The sequence below is a fragment of the Bicyclus anynana genome, chromosome 16 (assembly GCF_947172395.1).
Source record: "Bicyclus anynana chromosome 16, ilBicAnyn1.1, whole genome shotgun sequence".
Classification (NCBI taxonomy): domain Eukaryota; kingdom Metazoa; phylum Arthropoda; class Insecta; order Lepidoptera; family Nymphalidae; genus Bicyclus; species Bicyclus anynana.
The window spans coordinates 4,171,830-4,198,726 of NC_069098.1; the positions used below are offsets into that span (position 1 = coordinate 4,171,830).

At 36.9% G+C, this 26,897-nt stretch overlaps 1 protein-coding gene across 4 annotated transcripts in view; it reads left to right on the forward strand.

The window, feature by feature from the left end:
• LOC112044654 (transcriptional regulator ATRX homolog) overlaps positions 1-26,407 on the forward strand; it is a 38,286-nt gene extending 11,879 nt beyond the window's left edge. For 3 of the 4 annotated variants that reach the window (XM_052885988.1, XM_052885989.1, XM_052885986.1), the window contains exons 14-27: positions 227-348; positions 1,039-1,162; positions 1,363-1,431; positions 1,716-1,851; positions 2,295-2,472; positions 3,795-3,907; positions 4,689-4,797; positions 9,921-10,305; positions 10,444-10,597; positions 11,685-11,818; positions 14,103-14,187; positions 15,219-15,340; positions 15,872-16,072; positions 17,272-26,407. In XM_052885988.1, coding sequence (XP_052741948.1) covers positions 227-348; positions 1,039-1,162; positions 1,363-1,431; positions 1,716-1,851; positions 2,295-2,472; positions 3,795-3,907; positions 4,689-4,797; positions 9,921-10,305; positions 10,444-10,597; positions 11,685-11,818; positions 14,103-14,187; positions 15,219-15,340; positions 15,872-16,063 — 1,923 coding nt within the window. In that variant the 3' untranslated portion in view covers positions 16,064-16,072; positions 17,272-26,407. The remainder of the gene's footprint in view (positions 1-226; positions 349-1,038; positions 1,163-1,362; positions 1,432-1,715; positions 1,852-2,294; positions 2,473-3,794; positions 3,908-4,688; positions 4,798-9,920; positions 10,306-10,443; positions 10,598-11,684; positions 11,819-14,102; positions 14,188-15,218; positions 15,341-15,871; positions 16,073-17,271) is intronic. The other variant, XM_052885987.1, reaches the window with a different exon arrangement.
• The last annotated feature ends 490 nt before the right edge of the window (positions 26,408-26,897 follow it).

Here is a 26,897-nt window from a genome sequence, read left to right on the forward strand (position 1 = left end):
AGAAACAACATCGTTAGGAAGCCTACATACCTGAGAATTTTCTTGATTCTTTGTTTGTGTGAAGTCTGCTAATCCACATTGGTCCAATGTGGTGGACTATTAACCTTATCCCTTTTATTCTGAAAGGAGAATCATACTCACCAATGAGCCAATATGGGTTGGGATTTATGATGCTAACTATAAACTATTAAAAAAATTATTTATATTATGTATTAATTTTATACAGAGGCGGGACTACGGGGTGCTGGCGCCCTTCCTGCCTCCGAAACTGGAGTTCGTCCTCTTCATCACCCTCACAGAAGTGCAGATCAAACTATACCAACACTACTTGGATAACTATTCTAGAAGGTTCGTATTGATCATTTTAAGTCAGTTGACCTAACATGCGGCCCAAGACATATCGTGCGATGACAAATCAAACAATAGGGTAGTTGACTCGTATCAAATTTAATATAAACAATAATAATTTCGTATAGTACATGGAATAAGGGTATGAAATATATTGATATTAATTAATAAAAGTTAAAGATAAGTTAAGATAAATGTTTTTATGTCTCAAATAATATATATTTTTTTCAATTTAGTAGAAACGCTAATGAACAATTTAAGACCCTCTTAAAAAGTGTAACTAGCCTATTGCGGCTGAACCGGACATATCTCTTTTTTTCATCCCAACGCAACGAAAGAGAAAGCGATGTTCATAGCTATTGGTCGATTTGTCTACACTTTTACTTTCATCTTACATCATAGTCAGAAATATATTGAAAATGTAAAAATATATGTTGGGGGAAGCAGATAAAATACTACTTCTGATAATGGAGAATCCGTAGCCTCAAAGCAGGTTCTAAGCTTTACATGTAAATAATTAAAACCCAATTAATTACACGAAAACCTGATTCGAATATTATCATAATAATTATCGCAGACTTTGCCAACCGAACAAATAATCTACATTCTCATATATATTATATTTTTTTATATTACATTTACTTTTTACATTATACATTCTCTATTAAACATCATATTATTATTCAACAGGCCGCTGGCTGGCAAATCGTCCGGATTCCTTTTCCCAGACTTCCAGTCATTACAGAGGATATGGACACATCCGCTTGTTCTCAAATACAACTCTGAGAGATACGAGATCATGCAACAGAAAAAGGTAAATAAAGTTCACACCTTAAAAAAAATGACAAATCTGTTTTATTTTTTGAATATTTTTTTTAAAATAACCATTTGGGGGGTGTGATTTGATACCCATCATATTCTTTCATTAGATACCCATATTATAGGGTTTCTGGGCAAAACATTTTTGTCAGATTGGTTTTAATTTGCTTCAATGTCAATGTTTAATTTTTTCAGAGAGAAAGAGAAGAGGAGGATTCAGAGGGCTCATTGGCTGATTTCATTGACGATGATTCCACACCTGATGTAAGTGTAAACGAAGTTAACCTAAGCTCCGAAATGACGACACTTAATTATGTATATATGTTGCATATATATTCATATACTAGCGGACGCCCGCGACTTCGTTCGCGTGGATTTCAGTTTTTCACAAATCCCGCGGAAACCTTGGATATTTCCGAAATTAAAAAAGCCTATATGTTAATCCAGAGTAAAATCTATTTCCATCCAAACATACACACTTACACACAAACTTTTGCCTATATAATATTAGTGTGATTATGCCCAATTTTTTTATCCAATGTCCTCAGGAATCTTCAACGGAGGAGTCATCAGATAGTTTATCAGACATGAGTGACGACAGTCGGAAGAAGAGCAAGAAAAAGAAAGCATCCAAAAAGAATAAAAATAAATCATCAACACGACGGGGGACTCGAGCTAACCCCGGTAACACTTTAATGTTACTCTCAATACATATTTTGTTTTACCTCTCAATATCCATGAAATTTTAAGAAATTAAATATCATGTGTCTCAAACGGTGAAGGAAAACATTGTGAGGAAACCTGCATACCAGATAATTTTCTTAATTCTCTGCGTGTGTGAAATCTGCCAATCCGCAATGGGTCAGCTTGGTGGACTATTAACCCCTGAGACTGAGAGGAGACTCGAACTCAGTGAGTCGAATATGGGTCGATAATGGTATACTCGTACTTCAAATAATTAAGTTTAACACTATTTAAAAAGGAGGCAAGTACCCTATTAATTTACATGGTGTTATTGAAGTAATCATCCACGTGGGCATGATTTGTATAGTTATTAGGATGAGTTTTCTTGAGTTCCATATTGTATTCTTGCTCAATTAAAAAAAAAAGGATTATTTATGTTTTAGTTGAAGCAGAAGAAGACGTGATGGCGGTAGAGAACGACGGTCAACCCAAGGTGGAGAACCCGACTGAATGGTGGATGTCGCTCGTCAGTGAGGACGAGTTGGACGACTTGCGACATTCGCACAAACTGGTGCTGCTGTTCGACATACTGCGCCAGTGCGAAGCTATTGGCGATAAACTGTGAGTATCCACAACGGTGACTTATATCAACCGAATGTAACCACAAAGGAGAAGTCTGTAATTGGGCACCCCTCTTCAGAACGATACAGAAATGAAAAATGTACTAAAAAATCTTGTGTTTTTTGCTAGATTAATCCATATAAATCTTAGACGAAATAATATTGGCCAACAGCGAAAGTAAATAATTTCATTATTTTCATACTGATACAAATGCATATTTCACTGATTGGTATTGGTTGTCAGCTGTCTTCACATGACTTTGAATTTAAACGTCAATGTTATGGATACGTTTGAGAGCTAATTCTTCTTCTTCAATTCAATTCAATTTTTGATTTTATTGCTTGCTGCTGTGCTCTTCTTCTTTAATTTAATGGCTTTTGGTTATGCCAAGACAGCACAATTTACTTTGCCAATGTCGGATAGTTAATTCATTCTATGCATTATATTTGTCAAACTGACAGTTTTTCTAGAGATTTTGACAAAATGTTGATACATTTTGTACATTAATGTCAAACAGATCTGATCCAGTTATTGACCTTTGCATAACACCATCTAACGAGTAGTTTTTTTAGTCACCTAACAAGTAGTTAATTTAGCCGACATGGACTTTTTATGATCTCCTATGATCAATGGTATGGTAAAAAATGGCCAAAATTGGCCTCATGAGATTTCCTTATGTGCTAATTTATGGCCGTTTTCAGCTTTGTATCGTTTGAATTGTGTGGGCCCGAGTTTGTATGGAGATAAGGTTTCTCTTCTTTGAGAGTACTCTAATCTGTCTGATCTGTTGGCAAACTGGTTTATTCACTTGAATTTGTTCACATTTTTTTTTATGTTAGCTGTGGCGTCACACGGGTCTCAGCTGAAATCAACGCCGTGTATTATGCTTGTATATAGTACATGGCATATGCTGAGCTGTACACCCTTTCTTTTTAAGGGTTATAGACAGACATGCTGTCTTTAGGGTAGGATACTGTTTGTAACTTTTAAATCTGAATAAATTTATTTTCTTTCTTTCTTTCTTAGTGCAGAAAAACTGAGCGGATATAGCGTGCGATATGGGCTATACAACTGATGCCTTTGCTCGTATCTTCACGACTAGTTGACCTATACGATTATTAAATTGTTCGACATTAAATCTCCACACTAATATAGTATTAGAATGTGTATTGTTCTCACTGCTTTTATATGGTTTTCAGTTTTATTGCGTTAACGGTTAAGTATTGCTGAATTTGTGCCCCTTTAAAAGTTCTGAAAGAAAGTCCGCAAAAGTATGTCTATCATACTTAAGAAAAGGCATAATTTTTAAATTTTCATTACAGGTTGGTGTTCTCACAGTCCCTATACTCATTAGATTTAATAGAACATTTCCTGGGCAAAGTGGACGAAGCGACACAGGAGGGGCGAGTCGACGAGAAGTTAAATCGACATGTTGGTGCGTAGAACACTTTGAGTGCACCAAGAAAATCTAATTAATAACTTAAAACACTTTTCAATCTCCTTCACTTGTGCACCTTTACAGAAATTGAATAAAATGCATTCTACTTTATGCAATAAAACTTAGCAAATTGGTGAAAATACAACGAGAGGTATTGTGATGTGACTATAAGCTAGGTTGTTAAATGTTAATGATTCATCGTAAGATGGTTCAAATCACTCTCAGGCTCAGCCTACACATTTAATTATTGTATGCTAGTTTTTAATGAACGGCCCAGGCGGCCAATTAGCTGGCCAATTCGACCTGCTGGCTGCAAGAGATACATTGGTTTGTGTCTCTCTCTAATCGGTCCCTCATGACTGAGGATCGTTACCTTGGAGAGTCATCTTTCGATACACAATCATTTAGACAGCACTGTAAAAGGTTCGGGCTCCTGTTTCCTGGAGAAGATACGACTATCAGATTGAAGATCTACCTCGTGGCCATTTCTTACCACAATATTTTTTGGAACCAAATATGCCTTGTCCATGCACTTATTTTTCAGATCTTCCTTCATTTTGTAGGGATGTTGATTATTCATGCCAGAAAGACAGGCCAAACGCACAAATGTCTTCTCTCACAGCTTTAATTTAAAACAAGTATCTCAACCATAACATACCGTCCTCAGTTATTTCGGACACTTGGAAAGAAATATTAGTTTGTTTGGGTATATATGCTGTGAAGATAAAATGATAAACTTCATAAAATCTTGTTAATTACAATTTATTGTTTCCATTAGGTTCATGGTCACCAGGAGTGGACTACTTCAGATTGGACGGTTCAACATCATGTGAAAACAGATCCATTTGGTGCAAAAATTTTAATAGAGAAGATAATCCTCGGGCTAGGTTTGTTGACTTTTTTTTTAATAAATAACATTCCTTACAATCAGCAGCTAAAAAGCGAAAACTAACATTGCACCTACAAGGCACGTCCAGAAAGTAAGTGTACTGGTACTCTCACAGCTGAAGGGAATACTCTTTTGACGTATTAGCAACACTTCCGCGTAGCCTGACCCCTCCCCTTCAAAACGAGACCGATCCGTGAATCTCGCGAAAAATGTCGATCGTATCTCCCGTCAAGTAAAATTCGCGTCGTCATTCGCTACCTCGCTCCGGTTGAAATTTATAGTGAGGTAAAAACTGTTTACGGTAATACAGCTATGAATCGTACGAGTGTGTACAAGTGGTGTCACGAGTTTAAAAATAGCCGTACTTCCGTGCATGACGATCAGAGAAGCGGAAGACCTTCAATTGTGATGAACTTGTCGATCGAGATTGCGGTCTGTGACGATCGCAGATTGACGTTAGATGAACTTTCTGCGATGTTTCCGCAAATCTCCAGATCCCTGATACACGAAACATTCACAGAAACTCGGATATCGGAAATTGTCTGCGAGGTGGGTCCCAAAACAGCTGACAGAACAGTACAAGTTGAATCGAGTGCAGAGCACCAAAGAGTTTTTGGAACGTTATTTAAACGGGTACATACCACGATAAAACGACGAGATTTTTATTGTCGATATTTCGACCCAGTTGCATGGATCGTGGTCACGACGGGACTGAAGTTGCGAGATGAGAAGTGAAGTCAGCTGTTAGGGGCAAAATCGATCTACCCTCTTTCTTGTTCTTTTTCTTTTTTCAACGACCTCGCGTTTTTGGCTGTTTAGGCAAACCACACTCACGACATCGCTTTTGTTATTATGCGTGTCGCGGCGCCCTCTTGGTTTGCACAATTCTACCACCGGGTTCCACTCGCTGGCTAGTTTGAAGCCATCTTCCCGATTGAAATTTTTGTATTTTCGAATTTCAATGGCTTCTCGAACTACTCGGGGTATATAGTGGCGGTCCGTGGAAATAATGTGTGGATTATGGATCTCAATCCAATGTTTAGTTCCCGGTTGTAGAATGTGATCAGCTATCGCAGACTTTTGCGGGTCGTTGTTTTTTATCGCTCGTATATGTTCTGTTACACGGGTTGCTATGGGCCTCTTCGTTTGTCCAATATAAGAGCTACCACAGCTGCAGTCGATTTTATACACACCCGGACACTGGTATGGCAAACGATCCTTTGGAGAACGCATCATGTGGGCGATCTTTTGTAAAGGAGTAAACACAGTCTTTATGTTGTATTTTTTCCTTAGGAACGATCCAATTTTATCAGTTACCCCTTTAACAAAAGGTAAGTAGGCCATTCTTCTTTCGACTTCCAAAGGTCGTTCTCTCCGTTGATGTGAACTATTTTTTAATACAAGGGGCTTATGACCATTTCGACGTAACACCTTGCTTATATGTTCCAGCTCAGCCTGGATGTGAACGTCATCACACAGGTCCTGAGCGCGATTGAAGAGGGTGGTAGCCACTGACGCAAGGTGTCGTGGATGGTGATGCGAAGAGCCATGTAAATATCTGTCCGTGTGTGTCTGCTTCCGGTAAACAGTGTGACTAAAACTACCATCTAGTCGGACCTTGACTAGGACATCCAAGAATGGAAGCGACCGATCTTTTTCCATTTCGTATGTGAAGGTCATTTTCCGGTGAATACCATTCAAAAGTGCCAGATATTGTTGTTGTTGTTGTTGTTCAAACTAGCCAGCGAGTGGAACCCGGTGGTAGAATTGTGCAAACCAAGAGGGCGCCGCGACACGCATAATAACAAAAGCGATGTCGTGAGTGTGGTTTGCCTAAACAGCCAAAAACGCGAGGTCGTTGAAAAAAGAAAAAGAACAAGAAAGAGGGTAGATCGATTTTGCCCCTAACAGCTGACTTCACTTCTCATCTCGCAACTTCAGTCCCGTCGTGACCACGATCCATGCAACTGGGTCGAAATATCGACAATAAAAATCTCGTCGTTTTATCGTGGTATGTACCCGTTTAAATAACATTCATAATGAACAACCACGAAATAAGTTTAAAATCATTAGTTTATAATCGGTACGGGCCGGAATATGTAAACAAATTACGTCATCTTGAACGCGCTCGGAGGAAGTGTGTTGTTGTGCGAGCTGCTATTGTTTTCTTAACTAAGTGCCGGGACTTAAATGTTATACCGACTTGTGTAAAAATAACACCGCGTAAAGACATATTTAACTCCGACCGAATTCTACGCACTGCGAGTGAAAAGTTGTTAAGGCAACTCATACGTTCTAATCGTTATGTTCTGGATAAAGTGCAGTGTCAGTTATTACGGTTACATTTGGAATGCAGTGCAGTGTTTGATCGGGATGTTTTCGATGTTATTGATAGAGTAACATATCTTCAAGCTCAACGAACTGCTGAGTTATGTGAATTAAAACACGAACATAAATTGAAGGGTTTATTACAAAAACACAAGCCTACTATCAATATTTCGGACTTCGAAAGCGAACAGAATTTAAATGTAGTGAACCTTTCAAACCAAGTCTTATCTAGCGCTGCTCTAAATGCCCTAGACAAAGGGTTGAATTTTGCCATCTCGCCTTCACGAATTCCTTATGAAAAAATCATCGGTGGTATCGAAGAAGTGATAAGTCGTAATAAAGTGCCTCAGAGAGACGCCGAAATACTAAGACAGGACGTTGCGGTAATGCTCCGGAAATCCAAACCCCCCAGGCAGAATATCTCGTCTCAGGAACGGGCGGCCATTTTGACATTACGTCATGATAATGATGTTTTAGTTTTAAAAGCAGACAAGGGGAATGCAACTGTCTTATTAAACGTCTCAGACTATGAGAAAAAGATAGACGACTTATTAAAGGACACCACAACTTATAAGAAGGTAAATTATAACCCAACTGCGCGAGTGACTAGAAAAACTACCAAGCTGATCAGGGATTATCGTAATGTTATCGGAGATGATGTAAGTAATAACCTTTTGAGACCTCGAAATATACAACCACCTAAATTATACGGCCTGCCAAAAATTCATAAGTGTGATGTTCCTCTTCGCCCTATAGTGAGTCAAATAGATTCACCTACTTATGAATTGGCGAAGCATGTCTCAAGTGTTCTACAACCACTAGTGGGCCACACGTCATCTTACGTCAAAGACTCCCGCCATTTTGTACGTTTATTACAAGACACTAACATTGAAGGGCATGAGTGCATGATAAGCTTTGATGTCGAATCCCTATTTACCAACGTACCAATTCACGACTTTATGGAGGTACTTAAAATAAAGTTACAAGAAAACAACATCCCGGAGGAGTATGTCACCTTAACAGGGCATTGTTTGGAATCTAGCTTTTTCCTTTATAAAGGTGAATACTACCTTCAGATTGATGGGGTGGCAATGGGTAGCCCAGTTGCCCCAGTAGTTGCCAACTTATGGATGGAGTATTTTGAAGAGCTCGCCACCTCATCTATACCCATACAAGTTAGGTTTTGGAAAAGGTACGTGGATGACGTTTTTGCTGTCATGCAGGGCGGTGAAAAAGAGGTGCAACAATATCTGGCACTTTTGAATGGTATTCACCGGAAAATGACCTTCACATACGAAATGGAAAAAGATCGGTCGCTTCCATTCTTGGATGTCCTAGTCAAGGTCCGACTAGATGGTAGTTTTAGTCACACTGTTTACCGGAAGCAGACACACACGGACAGATATTTACATGGCTCTTCGCATCACCATCCACGACACCTTGCGTCAGTGGCTACCACCCTCTTCAATCGCGCTCAGGACCTGTGTGATGACGTTCACATCCAGGCTGAGCTGGAACATATAAGCAAGGTGTTACGTCGAAATGGTCATAAGCCCCTTGTATTAAAAAATAGTTCACATCAACGGAGAGAACGACCTTTGGAAGTCGAAAGAAGAATGGCCTACTTACCTTTTGTTAAAGGGGTAACTGATAAAATTGGATCGTTCCTAAGGAAAAAATACAACATAAAGACTGTGTTTACTCCTTTACAAAAGATCGCCCACATGATGCGTTCTCCAAAGGATCGTTTGCCATACCAGTGTCCGGGTGTGTATAAAATCGACTGCAGCTGTGGTAGCTCTTATATTGGACAAACGAAGAGGCCCATAGCAACCCGTGTAACAGAACATATACGAGCGATAAAAAACAACGACCCGCAAAAGTCTGCGATAGCTGATCACATTCTACAACCGGGAACTAAACATTGGATTGAGATCCATAATCCACACATTATTTCCACGGACCGCCACTATATACCCCGAGTAGTTCGAGAAGCCATTGAAATTCGAAAATACAAAAATTTCAATCGGGAAGATGGCTTCAAACTAGCCAGCGAGTGGAACCCGGTGGTAGAATTGTGCAAACCAAGAGGGCGCCGCGACACGCATAATAACAAAAGCGATGTCGTGAGTGTGGTTTGCCTAAACAGCCAAAAACGCGAGGTCGTTGAAAAAAGAAAAAGAACAAGAAAGAGGGTAGATCGATTTTGCCCCTAACAGCTGACTTCACTTCTCATCTCGCAACTTCAGTCCCGTCGTGACCACGATCCATGCAACTGGGTCGAAATATCGACAATAAAAATCTCGTCGTTTTATCGTGGTATGTACCCGTTTAAATAACATTCATAATGAACAACCACGAAATAAGTTTAAAATCATTAGTTTTTGGAACGTTCGAATTCGAAGGCGTTGATTTTATTACTCTATTATTACTGGAGACGAAACTTGGGTTGTCTTTACTTCCCTTAAAACCTTGTTCCCACTCATGTGCACCTTGCACATGAGTGGGAACAAGGTTTTAAACGGGCGAGGAGTTAGGGAGAGGTGGCGAAGTGGGCGAAAGAGTTGGCGGGATACTTTTTCGAGGCAGATATCAAAAAATTGATTCCACGGCTCACCACTTGAATCGAGAGGGATGTCGAAAATGTCGAAAAATAACTTACATATGTACAAGTGTAACTAAGTATTTTTACACTCACTTTCTGGACGTGCCTCGTATGTCCTACCTACTGAGTGGTTTGAAGGATATGATAGTAATTAAATTATGTGATGATTTGTATATGTTTGTGTTCAGATTATTCCTAATATCGACTCGCGCGGGCGGGCTGGGCATCAACCTGGTGGCGGCCAACCGCGTGATCATCTTCGACGTGTCGTGGAACCCGTCGCACGACGTGCAGAGCATCTTCCGCGTGTACCGGTTCGGCCAGAAGAAGCCGTGCTACATCTACAGGTTCCTGGCGATGGGGACGATGGAAGAGAAGATCTACGAGCGCCAAGTGACGAAGCAGGCCATATCGAAGCGCGTGATCGACGAGCAGCAAATAGACCGGCACTACGCCGAGAACGACCTCGCCGAGCTGTACAAGTTCGAGCCGCAGCCGCCCACGCCGCGCGAGCTGCCGCCCCTGCCCAAGGACAGGCTGTTCGCCGAGATGCTGAAGGAGTACGAGGCGCAGGTGAGTGGTGAGTGGTGAGTGGTGAGCGCACACGAGTGCATGAGTAGGCGCGCTACACTCCACACTGTAACTGTTCTGTCGCAGATGTGCAAGCCTGCCCAGGCGCTACGCTCCACACTGTACCATGTTCTGTCGCAGATCTACAAGTACCACGAGCACGACTCGCTGCTGGAGAACAAGGAGGAGGAGACGCTGACGGAGGAGGAGCGCAAGGCCGCGTGGGAGGACTTCGAGAACGAGAAGACGCGCCCGCCGCCCGTGCCCTTCAACGCCTACATGCACAACGGCATGAGTATGTTTCATTTATACATATACAGAGCGATACTTTTTGTAGTGCGCAAATTTCTCTTAGTATTTCTGTATCGTTAACAGAATATATTTTCAGTAACGTTTGTACTTATGAAATGTATTTTTTTTTTTTTTTTTTTGAGTCAAAAAATTTAAAATAATGGACACATTTTTTTCAAACGCCACTGACACAAACACACGGCCGCAACACGCTCGGCGACCGTTGACCTTATAGCTGTACATGTCACCCTAAATTGACATTTAGGGTGCTAAGCAATATTTTTAGTATTTTTGAGTAAAAAATACGTTAAATTTCATTAATGTACAAAGTATAAAAATTTGTGCACTCCAAAAAACTTCTTCCTGTATATTACGGGGAAGATAGATAGATAGTTCAATATCTACTTTGTCTATTGATTTTCTTTTTGTACTTAGTAGCTATTAGAATTTCTGTGATCGATGTAACAAAACTGAAATGAGTAATAGGCTAGTTGACACTTTTTATGGGGTCTAAAATTGTTTATTTTTGTTCTACTAGATTGAAATAAAATTATCACATTTTTAAGACATAAACACTAAGGTACTTAATTAATTCATTTAATTTTTAATTTTTTTTTTAATACGAGCTAAAACACAATTTTTACTGTTTCATGACGTCGCGTAAACACTAAACCTTAAATAATAATGCTAATATATAGAAGATAGATATATGGTGTCACGGACTTTTTTGTAGAACTTTTAAAGATACATAAAGCCTCCATACATTATTTTCAATTTTACACAATGGTTAAGGCAGCGCATGCGAATAAGTCTGCTTCAGAGGATTTTCGGTTAAAATTTCGGTTGTATGACAAAAACTGTGTTAACTCAGCGAATACATATCATACTAATATAAAATATAGCAGTCCCCGATAATGTAGCTTTCTACTGGTGAAAGAATTTTTGAAATCGGACCAGTAGTTCCGAAGATTACCCCATTTAAAAAATGTGACAAACTTACAAACTTTACCTCTTTATAATATTAGTATAGATTAATATGAGTCAACTACCCTATTGAACAGTCCTATAATATGCTAATCCTTTGTCCATAGTGCCGGGTCTCCTAGCACAGCAGCAACAACTAGCGTACGCGGCGCTAGCAGCCATGCTACGCAAAGACATGCCCAACATCAACGACGATCAAATCCGAAGCATGCTGCCGTTGATTTACCAATCAAATCCAGCGGTAAGTTGCGCAAAGAAGTTTCCTAATAGGCTAGTTGACACTTTTTTTAAAAAGGGTTTTTCAATTGTTCATTATCGTTTGAAAAAAAAAATCATATTTTTTGTCAATACCAGCCAAAACGCTATCAGCTGTGATGGTCTATATTTTATATGTGTCATGACGTCACGTAAACCCGTAAACACTAAACTGCCCTCTCTGGGAATGACAGATCGTGATCACGTGACCTGTCGATAGCAAATGTCATTCCCATACTTCTTTCTAGTTATCGAAGCGTTAGCGATCGTAGAAAGAGAATCGACCTGCCACTTGGCTAGGGCGGCTGTATAATAACAAGACTGACAGATGCTAAAAATAGAATTTTCCGAATTACCAAACGGTATTCGTTGAAGATTATACATGTTTACGCGCCGACCTCGACTCAGACAGACGAGGAGGTAGAGTTATTGTATGAGGATATATCAAAAGCCATACATACCTCGCACTCCTACTACAATATTGTGATGGGGGATTTCAATGCAAAGCTGGGTGTGAGGAGCGGTTCAGAATTAAGAGTGGGACAATTTGGTTATGGGCAACGGAACCAGACGGGCCAAATGTTGTCTGACTTCATGGAGAAGGAGGGTCTCTTTATGATGAACTCCTTCTTTAAATAGCCACCATTAATTAATTAGACATGTCTAATTTTTCCTTGCCCAATGCCTTTATTAAAATAAAGGCTTTGGTTGTAAAATACTTCCAGTGAAATAAATCTTTTTTAAAGTAATCACTTTATGCTGGAATGTGTTGTCGCTCATTTAAGAGTCCTTTAAGTGTTGTTACTGTACCTTGTATAATTTTTACATAAAAGTTAATGTATTTGGCACTTGTAATCATATTGTTTGTAATTATGTTCAGTGAAACGGTACCCTTAGTCTTCGAAGACAACTGAATTAGACGATGCCATTAAAAAACGTACATTTTTAATTCCAAATAGTTATACAGGGTACTGGGGAGTATTTTCCATAACTTCAGGGTGTTGACGAGTCGACTTATAGAAACCGAACTGCATAATTAATATTTTTTTAACTAAAAAAAAAACTTTCATGGTTTCATACAAAGTAAATTAAAATAATTTCGACTATCCATGTAACAAGCCTTAATCTATCCTTGCATTTTAAAAATTTAAAATTTGATTACGTCATAATTATAAGGATGCTTTTAAGAGACACAGAATTAAGATCTGATTACAAAAGAATTATTATTTACTCCGAAAATATTCATTTTAGAAAACATGTTATATGCAAATTTTTAATTTACTTTAAAAAATATAACCCCAGTAGTCACAAGTTCAGGACTTTGCTCGGAGTTTTTCTCTCTACCACGCGATGGACCCGGCACCTGCACGATGAATCCATGGAATGCTAAGATATTCGTCTCTCTCTATGGGAAATAATCCCCAGCATCCTGTATAAAGTAATTGCTGCATTTATGTATTGAATAAATAAGGGGCATTTGGTTGTCTGTTTTTTTAAATGGTTACTAAAGTTATGAAATTTATCTGTCCAGATGTTCGGTGGATATGACTATGGCGTAAGTTTTGTCGACTTTATTAGATTAGATCCCTTTTTGTTTCATTAATTATGTTTTTTTAATTGTTTACGCCATTACTGTTCTTTGTTAACTCCTTAATAGCATGTCTGTACCTACAATGATTCCTGATACATCGAAGTAACATTAGGTCTTTTTTTTAATAATTATAATGCTGCACTAAATGCTTTTTAAACATAGTTTGATTCTAAGAAAAGCACGTTAAAAGCAAAACTATCATTGTCTGGTATGGCAGTAAAAAAAGCAGGTTGTGTTATTTTTTTTTAATTTTCGTCTTTATCTTTTTTTAATATTTAGGTATTTTTGTCATTAATTCTGTATTGTTAGGAATGTCTCTAAATATCGTAGCCTAATAGGCCGTACAGACTACTTCAGTATTTTAGTCGAGTACGAACAATTTTAAGATTTACCGCCCAAAAATCGTTCGTACTCGACTAAAATACTAAAGTAGTGCGAACTAGGCATAAGGGTCATTGCACATGTCAACTCAGAGAGGCATTGTCACCTAGTCTCGAGGCGATGACACGTTTCGATTAGTGTTGTTGCAAAGATTACTGTATTATTCCAGTTGATATGGCGGTGACGATCTCTTTCTGGGCTGATATGTATACCCTTAGAAATGTAATTACAACATATAATTGAAGATTAATTCTAAGGTCATTCGTTTATTAAACTGTGCTTTATCTCTTTTCTACAGTTAATGCAGAAGATGAGTGAAATCTACAAGTACGCGCAACCTGGGTTAATGAATCCAGCGATGATGAATCCAGTTCTAAATCCAGGTATGATTTCTTAAGTGATGTTTTATTTATTAAAGGCTGATGATTCAGACTAAATACCTATGGACTAGTATCTCAACCAAATTCACCAACAAAATTGTTTGTTGTTTTTTGAGGGGAAATAGCGAAACTCACACATCGAAAATATTTCATTCAAACATGTCTACATGTAACGATGTTTTAGTCGAATAATATAACGATGTTTTAGTCATGTAATTTTTACATGACTAAAACATCGTTATATTATACATGACAAAAAAATCGTTAAATCTCAATACACAGAATATTCGATTATTATTATTGATCGATGTTTAGGTGTTCGAATGAAGAATTGATTTATTTTTAGATATCGTTTTTATTACAAATTTGAAATAAATAAGTTTAGAAATACTTACAAATGAAACGTAATCTTATGGGAAACTAAAAGTTTCCTAAAAGATGGAGTGGAGAATTTTAGAAAAATAGAAGTTTCCTAAACTGCACAAAACAGAATTTTTAGGGAGCAGTTTATGTTCGTTGATTAGACAGATTATCTAATTGATCTTATACTTCAACAGAGGGGTAACATCAACGAGTCAGGTCCTGATCTTAATCGTCCGAGGCTAATGATAATAACAGTAAGATATGAATGAAGGTTAAGGTAACTATGTTAGGAGTATCTCTGCGTGATCGAATCAGAAATGAGGAGATCCGTAGAAGAACCAAAGTCACTGACATAGCTCAACGAGTTGCGAAGCTGAAGTGGCAATGGGCGGGGCACATAGTTCGAAGAGCCGATGGACGTTGGGGTCCCAAAGTGCTGGAATGGTGACCCCGCACTAGTAAGCGCAGTGTTGGCCGACCCCCAACCAGGTGGACTGACGACATCAAGCGAGTCGCAGGGATTCGCTGAATGCAGGTGGCTCAGTATCGTGATGTTTGGAAGTCCCTACAAAAGGCCTATGTCCTGCAGCGGACGTCCATCGGCTGATATGATGATGATGATGATGATGATGATGAATGAAGGTAAAAGGTGGTTATTTTGTGGGCGGCAGGCGGCGGGGGCGGCAACATGGCGCTGGGCGGCAGCAGCGGGCTGCAGTACGAGCCGCCGTGGCAGCGGCAGCAGCAGCAGCAGCACCAGATGCAGCTGCAGCGGCTCATGCAGCAGCAAAATGTGAGCGCACCATCATACTACTGCAATATAAACATGTCTATCTGCTTGCCTCAGGCCTATACACTAACTTTGAGCACCTTTAGCTGATGTAATGTAAGTACTAGCAGAACCTCGCGGTTTCACCCGCGTAAATTGCGTTCCCGTTGATAGCACCCCAAGATAGTGTAGCTTCAACTCGGTAGTTTCAGAGCCTATTCAATACAAATCTTATACTATCTTATATCTATACAATCAAATCTTTCCTCTTTATAATATTTGTATGGATAATACGAAAAGAGGCCGACCATTCTAGGTCAAGCACATTATGAAAAATCTTTACAGCATACATAAGTATGCTGTAAACTTTTCAATTAACTTAGACAAATAAAGCAACATTACTGGTGCAACTTACGATGTTTAGTTAGTTATGTAAATTGTTAATGTATTTGTATAACGAACTGACAGCTATCAGACTCACATTCATTATATAATAAATATATTAGCGTAGCCATGATCGTATAGAGATGCAAATGAACATTTTTATAACCAAAGATGGGTGCCAAGTACTACTCAGGCGGGCTGGGCAGCCGGGACCCCGTGGCGATGGCGCTGCAGCAACAGCGCGCGCGCGAGATGATGCTCGGCGAGCGCGGGCGACCGCGCGGCCGGCCGCCGGGCAGCACCGCGCCGCGCCCGCGCGCCCCGCCCGCCACCGGCGACGTCGTCAACCTCGACTCCGACTGAGGGCCACGGGTGAGTGTCAGTGTGCGCACGATCCCCCGCCCGCCTCGCCCCCACAGCACCGCGCCGCGCCCGCGCGCCCCGCCCGCCACCGGCGACGTCGTCAACCTCGACTCCGACTGAGGGCCACGGGTGAGTGTCAGTGTGCGCACGATCCCCCGCCCGCCTCGCCCCCACAGCACCGCGCCGCGCCCGCGCGCCCCGCCCGCCACCGGCGACGTCGTCAACCTCGACTCCGACTGAGGGCCACGGGTGAGTGTCAGTGTGCGCACGATCCCCCGCCCGCCTCGCCCCACAGCACCGCGCCGCGCCCGCGCGCCCCGCCCGCCACCGGCGACGTCGTCAACCTCGACTCCGACTGAGGGCCACGGGTGAGTGTCAGTGTGCGCACGATCCCCGGCCCGCCTCGCCCCCACAGCATCGCGCCGCGCCCGCGCGCCCCGCCCGCTACCGGCGACGTCGTCAACCTCGACTCCGACTGAGGGCCACGGGTGAGTGTCAGTGTGCGCACGATCCCCGGCCCGCCTCGCCCCCACAGCATCGCGCCGCGCCCGCGCGCCCCGCCCGCCACCGGCGACGTCGTCAACCTCGACTCCGACTGAGGGCCACGGGTGAGTGTCAGTGTGCGCACGATATTTAATTTTCTAGCTAGTTTTCTAGCTATTTTTATCTGATTTTCTCTTTGCCAGATGGACCCGGTACGCACCGTCAATATATGGAATGTTGTTAGTTTTAGACCTGCACTTTAAAGTTCAAGACCTCACTTTAAATGTAAACACACATTACATCATTTATTTAAGACTAACGGGCGCCCGTGACTTCGTCCGCCCTTAGACCTCTTTAATCCAGCCCTTACAGTAATATCGCTATAAAAATGGAGTAACTTCTCCCGTTTCCCCAACTTTTCCCTTCACTGCTCTGCTCCTATTGATCGTAACGTGATGTAACGAAAAGTATACTATAACCTGCCCAGGAGTATGACGAATATTTACCAAGTGTCTTTAATATCCGTCTAGTAGTTTTTTTTTCTATAACGAACATACAGACAGACAGGCAAAAATTTTACTAATTGCATTTTTGGCAATAGCATCGATCACTAATCACCACAATGTTAGTTATTTTGGAAATATAAATTTCATGTACATTGTTGACCTCTCTACAAATTTAATATAAGTATAGATTTACCCATATGTAAAATATTTCTTTTACAGATGTGTGTAATAAACAAATGTGTACAGTGAAATATTCGGTGCTACATTTTGAGCGAGGCGCGCTTGACTCGGGTGGCGTCGAGTTGGCAGGACCGATCTTATTATACCACTCTAGGGTTAAACATATATTTAATCAGTTTACGAACTATGTTGAGTGTCGCATACAGAGATAGCAACTGCGACAATGCCCTGCTTGTGTGAGACGCCATTATTCTTACTATATATTTTTTTAATTTAGAATAATATTGTCTTAGCGCCGCTTTGATAATAGTCTAAGATACGGCATAAGAAATATATACCATCATCTGTATTTTATTGGGATAAGAAACAAATTATAGAAAATATTCACATTGACAAATAGGTTGCCTTGTTTAATTGCGGCCAAACACATTTTTCATACGAAATCTAGGAAACCATGAAGTAGATCAAAATCAACTTAATATAGTAAAATAAAGCATAAAATAAGCGTTCATAATATTTAACGATATATTAAACGACTAAATAACTGATGAGGGCGTTTGTATAACATGAATTAACTGTTTATGTTTTCAATTCTGTTGGGTATATTTTTAACTAGTGTACGATTTTTATTAATTAAGCAAATATCCCGGGAAGTAGATTAACTAAATTTAATAAAATATTTATGGGCGCAATTTCACGAGGCAACATGAATGAAATGAAATGAAAATATACTTTATTGTACACCACACAGAAACATACGATACAGAAAAATAATGGAAAGAAAGAAAAATGCACAATAGGCGGCCTTATCGCTAAAAAGCGATCTCTTCCAGGCAACCTAACGAAGAAACTAATAATAAAAATTATAAAGATATAGGCTAGGGTGTACAGAGGTAATATATAAAAGAAAATAACGCATAAAAAAGAAAATAGTTAAATACTTATGTAACAAAATACTAAGAAATATCAACATATATAATATACAATACGATACATATACCATATAATACAAATTGTATATTTACAATATTTATACATACGTATACGAGTATATATATAAATATAGATATATAATAAATATAAATGTATAAAAATGTAAAAAAATATATATATAAACATGTCATAAACACAACAAACCATGACGATAATTATTAAAAAAAAAAAAAAAAAATACAAAATTTAAGGTGGAAAGTAATGTTTACCAATGAGCCCCTTGAATATCGGTAAAGATTTCGCACGTCTGATATCAGGAGGGAGAGAGTTCCACAGCCTTACGGATTCGACAGCAAAGGATCTAGAGAAAAAAGAAGTACTATGAGTGGGAATTTTTAAGATAAGGTTATCGTCAGAACGGAGTGAACGACAGTGAGTATCACTAAGAAACTCAAACCGTTCTTTCAGATAAAAAGGAGTATAGTGATGGAAAAGAACAGAGTATAAAAGAGACAGAATATGAGTATTCCTGCGAAGACGAATCGGAAGCCACTTGAGCTTAGTCCGAAATTCAGAAATGTGGTCATATTTTCGAAGTCCAAATATGAACCGAATGCAGAGATTTTGAATACGCTCAAGTTTATTAAATTGCTCAATAGTTAAATCTAGATAGCAAGTATCAGCATAATCAAGAATTGGTAAAAGGAGAGATTGAGCCAACGTAATTTTAGTAGGTATAGGCAGGAAGTTACTGAGACGTCGCAAAGAATGTACTGCTGCAAACATCTTCCTGCTCACTTCGCTAACCTGAGGGACCCAAGAGAGATATTTATCAAATACAACACCTAGATTTCGTACTGTATCGCTAAATGGTAGTTGAACTCCATCAAAAACAACACAAGGAAGTGTTGTCCAGTTAATACGGGCAACATATTTGTAATATGTCAAAATGTTTCAAAATTCGACGGCCTCCGTGGACGGAGGTCCTGGGTTCAATCCCCAGCTGGGCCGATTGAGGTTTTCTTAATTGGTCCAGGTCTGGCTGATGGGAGGCTTTGGCCGTGGCTAGTTACCACCCTACCGACAAAGACGTATCGCCAAGCGATTTAGCGTTCCGGTACGATATCGTGTAGAAACCGAAAGGGGTGTGGATTTTCATTCTCCTCCTAACAAGTTAGCCCGCTTCCATTTAGATTGCATCACTTACCATCAGGTAAGATTGTAAGTAAACAGGGGCTAACTTGTAAAGAATAAAAAAAAATGTGAATATTTTCTATCATTTATTTCTTATCACAAATAAATAACAGATGAGATGATGAGAGATGTATATATTTCGTATGCTGGATCTCGTACTATAAGTGTCGAATAGTCTAACCGTAAGTTTTGTCATTATTTTACTTGATGACAATTGACAAAGACAAAGTTTTGAATCAGACACCTATTATAAGGTGGCGATATCGGCCCTAAGCCATCATTCGCACGAGAGTTTTTTAACGAGAAAAGTGTTCAAATTTAAAAAGTTAAATGAAGGTCTACTTCCAACGCGCAAAATTGAAAATGCAGTGTTGCAAAAAAGCGTCGTGTTTTAAAAACGCTGTATAATTGGGAATGCATTTATCGTATTTCAACGCTCTCGTGCGAATGAGGGCCTAATCTTTCCATTTCCTAATAGAAAATAGCGAACAAATATGCAATTCTTATGTTTTCTTAAATATTATTAATTATATTATTATTTATATTTGTTGAATTTATATCAAGGAATTCTGAAAGAATTTTCTTGGAAATACCACTGATTTGAATTCTTTCAGAATTCCTATGCCACAATAATTTGATTTATTTTTTTGATTAGAAACACAACTTTATTAAATAAAATTATTACTGGACTGATTAATTGATTGAATATATATTTTTTGAATTATCAAAAGTAAACTAATAAAAATATTGTGCGTGAATTTTGCTGTGTTTTGTTTTATATATGTTATATTTTTTTTAAAAATTGTTTTGTTAGAAAATTCGATTAGAGATATAATTTTGGATATTATTTTGCAATAATTGTCGCGGTGTCTATCCTTGTGTCTATAGCTTGGCAAGTTCGTTAATGACACTCCCATGATATGCGGGCGACGGGGCGGGGAGGAACGCGCGGGTGTGAAGTAGTGCGCGCGGGGGCATTGCTGCTCCCTTCCGGCCTGCGCGGACCATCGGTGGTGTTACGAACGAACTTGCCATGCTATAGCTGTCCCAAGTTGATAAGCAATGTTTGTTGCCTTCAGGCTTGCAGTAACACCACATATCACGAATCTCATTTTCATTTCTTCCTCACACTTCTGATAAATTATGAACTAATAAAAATATATAAAAATGGTGGTCGCAGTCACATATCATATGAATCTCTTAAACAATGCAGCCTAAGGTACGACCCGATTTTACTCGCACAAGCGTCATATATTTTAATATTTAATGAGTATTCGAATGTATGCTCAAAGATTAATAGTCTTTGGCCACTTGAACAAAATATTTATTAATTACTTTTACCTAGCAAACATTGTGTATGCAATATTCATGGCAAGTTGGACAAAATTCCGAATTTAACGAACCATGATAGGCGTTTTCTTTCCAACCTTAGTTTTTGTAGGCTTTGAAATTTCAAATCAATTCATAAACATGGATTAAAATTTAAACCTCAATTTTCTTCAAAGTAAAGTAGACTTAATCACTACTTTTTAAAGTCCACTTTGCTTTGAAGATAATTGATGTTTAAATCCTTACCCATGTTTATAAATATGGCTGTTAGAATCTATTTATTATTACAGTTAGAACCGATTATTTCTAAAAAGTTCTATGTTCGGCTATATGTATGTTTTTGCCGAATATGTAAAGAAATATACTTAACAATAAGTAGTACATTGTGGGACAATTTTCAGGAACTTTTTCAACGATTTTCACGAGTTTTCCAAATGACTGAAGTCTGGAAAATGGCTTGGCAGGAAAACGCCCCACTATCATAGTTCGCGACGTTTATAATTTGTAATTGAATGAATTATGAATATCATATGGATAGACAAAGTTTGAGCTGTTTGATTATTAATAAATATTTTGTTCTTGGGCCCAAGGAACATAAAGCTAATAGCACATATATCAACCGGAAAGGAATCATCACTGTATCGCCTCGCTTTATGAGTTTGTCCCGAGGCGAGGCGATAATTTTACGATTCCGATTAGTGTGCATTGTAGTGGAGTTTCATATTGTTGATATGGTGACGATCCCTTTCCGAATGTATTGTGTGCTCTTACCCTTATGTGTCTCTGTAAAACGTAACTCTACTCGGAGAGTTACAATATTTAGTGGAAATAAATAATACATAGTAATTTAGATGAATATTAGGCAGTTTTATGTGGATAACATTTTAGATTCGAGCAACAAACAAAAAATTCATATTATTATTACAGTTACATAATAGTGATTGATGTAAATATGTATTGTATAAAAGACATGTTTTTATTTTCATTATCAAAATTTCTGTCTGTAAAGCTATTGTATTATTATAGATGTATGATTTAGTGTTATTTGCATAAAACGTAAGTTTAAAGCATCTCACTGACATAGAGATTGGAACAACATTTTTGAAGTTATACTTCTTTGGATCTGTAAAACTTAAATCACACTAAGTTTGTGTGCATTTCTGTTACATTTAGTTCCAGAAAAATATAATATGTGGTTCCTGAGAAATTTTGTTCACGAATGAACTCAAGATGCATGTTCATTTACTTTCCAGAGTGAGTCGCTTCTTTTGCTTCATACACTACTCAGTATCAGTATCAGTATCAGTATCAGTATTGTCGAAGTATGCCAGACTAGTTCGTAGTAGACTCGTATCAATATGAGGCCCTTAATCATAAGATTGATCATGCAATGGTGCAAACTGGCGCCTCTTCGCTGCAGTACATTTTGTGAGAAGGCTGGGGAATTGTTTAATCACTTTGGGTATAAAATAACAACCACCACCTTTAAAAAACGTTTATTACAATTTTATGGTCTAGAGTTGCAAACATTCATTGGGTTAAAAATAACAGCCACCACTTTTAAAACATCATTTATTACAATTTTATGGTCCAAAGTTGCAAACATTCATAATGCAACAATATAAAAGTATAACTTCAAAAACTATTACACGTAATATGGTGTCCATGGGAGGCTTTAAAAATGGTCGCTTGACGATTTTAAATATATCTCTCAGTACAGGAAATTAGTGTTAAGCTATATTGTATGTATCTATTTAATAAAAAGTATGTTGTTTTTTCATACAGTCCTAGATATTGCACGATAAGTATCACAATCATGAATGCTTTGTTGTTACAGCAGTAATATATAAATTGTTGCTGCAACAACATAATTTCGAAAAATATTAGGACTACATGAAATAGGTCTAAAAATATGTATCACAAGAATGTACATGTATTTTTTTTTAAATCTTTAGTTGCATTTACAATACAGTTTAAATTTCCACATAAAATTAGTGTAGGTATTTAATTTTTATTTCAAAATCATGTTAATTTTTATTTCAAAATCATGTTAATTTTTATTTCAAAATCATGTTAATTAACAAATTAATGTATTTAATTTGTTTTTTGGTGTTATATTTACGTGATTTTTGTCTATAAGTACGTATAGTCTGTGCCCATAGCCAAGTTACACTTTATTTCTCATACTAACAACGCTTCAAAAACAAAAAAAAATATGGGAATTTATGTGATCCATAGACCAATTATTGTACTTTTATCGTACACAAATTTATCAACAAAATTGTCGTTTTTTGAGGGGGGTTACCTCACCCATCGAAAATATTTAACATCAATAAATATAACACTGCACACAACTATAAATTTTAAACCGTTATGTAAGTTTAACAATTTAAAATTTATAATTGTGCAGTAGTATAAGGATACACGACATTATATTTATTGGGTATATTTATAGTGTGATTTTAACACAGTGAAAAATTTCTATAGACACAGTTTGTTGATCATAATCAAATACTTTTGACAGAGAGGTAACCTCTAGCAAGGCAGGTTAAAGATCACATATTGATAATGAATGGCATCCCCATTATTTTTAGTCTATCAAGCGTTTAGCATTCATAGACATGACTAGAAATATAAAAAGCCTGAATTTAGCTTCCTTTTCGCAACATGGTGCAGTTTTTTATTTTTCTGGCCATGCTATACCGTGGTCCAAATATTTTTGTTAATTTTGGATCAATATTTTATTATTACATTTTAGAAGTTTATTTTATATGACAATTTCATGTGTATTAAGTTTTATTTTAATTGTTTTATTGAGTACTTAGAAACATTGAAGCTCTCTTTTTTTTTTGGCTGATTCCACTTTAATCCCATTACTTGATACCCGGTATATGAAACTTTTAGTATTTGTTTGGTTGTTTCTTTTTAGCTAACTATTTCGAAACCAATAATTGACAACAATATCTATTACATGAAAAGATCATAAATTTATTGATTATAAAAAAACACACACTAATTGAAAAATAAGTTTTAAGATTCAGCTTGACGATATGCTTTTATATAAAGTCAAAGAGAAATATAGTGTGTATAGATAAACATAAAAATTAAAAACTACAAATGTTTTGCAACAAAGATGTATCTATTTATTGTAAGAATGTCAGGATTATGTTGTTTTTCATAAAGTGGTCTATATAAAGTTATAAACACTTAATGGAATGGGGTTACAATGGAATAGCCCTCATTTAATTATTTAATTACAATTTTCGTTCCTCATTTTAAATGACGATTATAATTAATAACATTGAGCCTTAAATGAATAGGCGCCCATTAGGCACTGGCCTTTGCAAACTATATTTATCAAACAGGTGATCAAAGGCTAAGAGATAAAAAGACAAGTTAGTCTACATTTAGCTCTCATATGTCCCATTGCAACGAAATAGCATAAATATTGTCCATCTTATAGAAAGATAAAAATTATTTTCTGCTCCATTGCAATGCAAGAGATTTATATGTAGAAAATTATCTCTTGGTGTGCAACCTGGGCCTGTTCGAGGTAGTGTTTAGGTAAACATTTATGAATGTTTATGATTTTTTTCAATTCATAATTATCAGCCCATTTTAATGACCCACTCATGGACAAGGCCAGGCCTCCCTCTTTATAGGAGAGGGGATATGGAGCTTAGACCCACCACACTGCTCCAATGTGGGTTAGTGGGTTTTAAATTGATTTTTATTATTAAAAAATAGAAAATGTGCAAAAGTGCATAGTTAAAATTATGATTATAATTAAGAAAAAGAAAACAATTATTTATTATATCATATTAATTTCTGTTCAAAATTACTACTTTAATTATGATTAATTGCAAATATGAAAATGATTAATACTCACAACTACTAAAGAGCATATTGGTAATTCTGTGTTAAAAATGTGAAAACACAAGTGTCATTCCAAAATGATATTTATTAATATATTATGTACATTAATGTTTATCATTGCAATTTTTTTTATCCATTTCATAAGTACACATCAGAAACTATACAATGTGAATTAATGACATTTACTTAAGTATTGAAGTTTTTAAGATTAGTGAAATGAAAAAGAAAATGTATAAGGACCAAGTGTTTTTATTGAATAAACAACAATGTTAATAATTGGGCTATACACCATATTATTATAGTCAAGAAATTCTTCCTTCAGCCTTATTGCTTTGTCTTGCATTGTAATGTATGATTTAATTGCAAAATATTAGAGTTCAAAGTTATGTTCACGGTCTTTTTCACAACTTCTTTCATAGTAATTAATCTTTTCTTTCACAGTTCAGTAATTTCAATAATTCAACTTTTCATTTCAATAATTCACTTGTTTCTCAATTACTAATTATTACATAGTACAAAATGGATTTACTTCAGCTGTGTTCGCTTAGATCTTCTAAAGTATCTAATGGATTTAAATGCAGTTTTCAGCAATAGTGATTCAAGAATACAATACATACATATTATATGTATAACATAAATCTTCCTTTTTCAGTCTCTCTGCCACACATTGGACCCGGCACTAGCATGGTGAATCCATGGAATGCTAAGTTATTTGTTCTATGTTTTAAAGTAATTTAATCTTTAAATTTTCCAGTTCAAGACCATACATTTAATTAACTATTTGATTATAAATATGCTACATCACATAACTTTTAAAAGGTGAAAGTTTTTGTAACAAAATTATGTTGCTAATACTAATTCGCCTTCCGAACCAGTGGTAGAATCTTTACAAATAGTCAACTGACATATTGTATACTGAGCCTACTTGAAATAAATGAATTTTTGATTATGATTTAATTGAATGTAGCCCGATAACAATGTTGTCTTGCACATGAGTAGCACTTGGTCAATGGTAAATGGATATATTTTTTCAAAACAAATCTTCAGTTCAAAGATTTTTTTCATCATTTAACTAATCTTATGAAACAATTTATTCATCTCTCTGATGTCATTGCATACTTTATTTATTAACCTGGGCAGCAGGTGTTTTAGTTGTGATATTGCCTATAGTCTACATGTGGAATGTATTGAAAATTGGTTAGTTACATGTTATATTGTTTGTGTATCAGTCATACTTTAGCTAGTGGACTCTTTCACATTGGTATATGGGCAACTGACCAAGTTATCTTTAATTCACACATGAAGAGTTTAATCTTAAAGTTTTGTATACGTTTACTTTTAATGAGTCACGGATGTGACTTTAATATTAGTATCAGCAAATATAATAATAATTAAGTAGGTAGTTATTTTTTAACATTTTTTAATTATTATACCAGTGTATCAATTGAAGGTAGATTATTTTTAATTATTAAAATATTGTTATAAGATTTTTTAGGAGTGAGACATTTAAAATGTTGTTTTTTTTATTAAACCTATTTCTTAGAATTTATGCTTAATATAGTTTAGTTTTACAGAAATTATAATGAATGAACAGTATTTCATGTAGATTTAAGGTAATTTTATATCTAAAATAATAATTGACATATTTTTTTTTATAATCTGTAAGAAATGGCAAAAATATATTGCTTTATGTGGGTGAATTAATGTGAATTATGAACCCCTGTGCAAGGACTGTTGTAACAGTTTAATTAATTATTTATGTAACATAATTATTGTAACTGTAGAAAACTTCCTATTATTTTGTAGTACAATTGAGTATAATAAATGATTCGGAAATGTGTAATTTATTGTTTGAATTCTTATCTACCACTAATAGGAATAAGATAAAATTATTTAAAAGTATTGGTTTATGAGCTAACATCAATTATAATTTTAAAACAAGATAAATCATATTAGTTTTTGTTAATTGAATGTTTAAAAAAATTAACATTAACATTATGACCAATATTCCATTTTTCCTTAAAATTAAGAGCCTGCAAGGAGTTGAGTGAGCAGTCCAAACCTTATCAAGCCTTTAACAAGGTTCTTGTTGTAAAGACTAGATGAAACTGATATCTGTTATCAGCCTAATTACTATCTGGTGGAAACCTGGAAAACTAATGTCTAACCAGCAGAGTACTGGATTTAGAAAATATATATTTTTAGGTGATGAAATCCAATATTTATTACTTATTAAAACAACTATATAATAAATTACCTAAAGTGTTTTTCAGATAACATGGGTACAGTGACAGTTGCCTGTACGATGTGCATAATACAAACTATTAAATCGC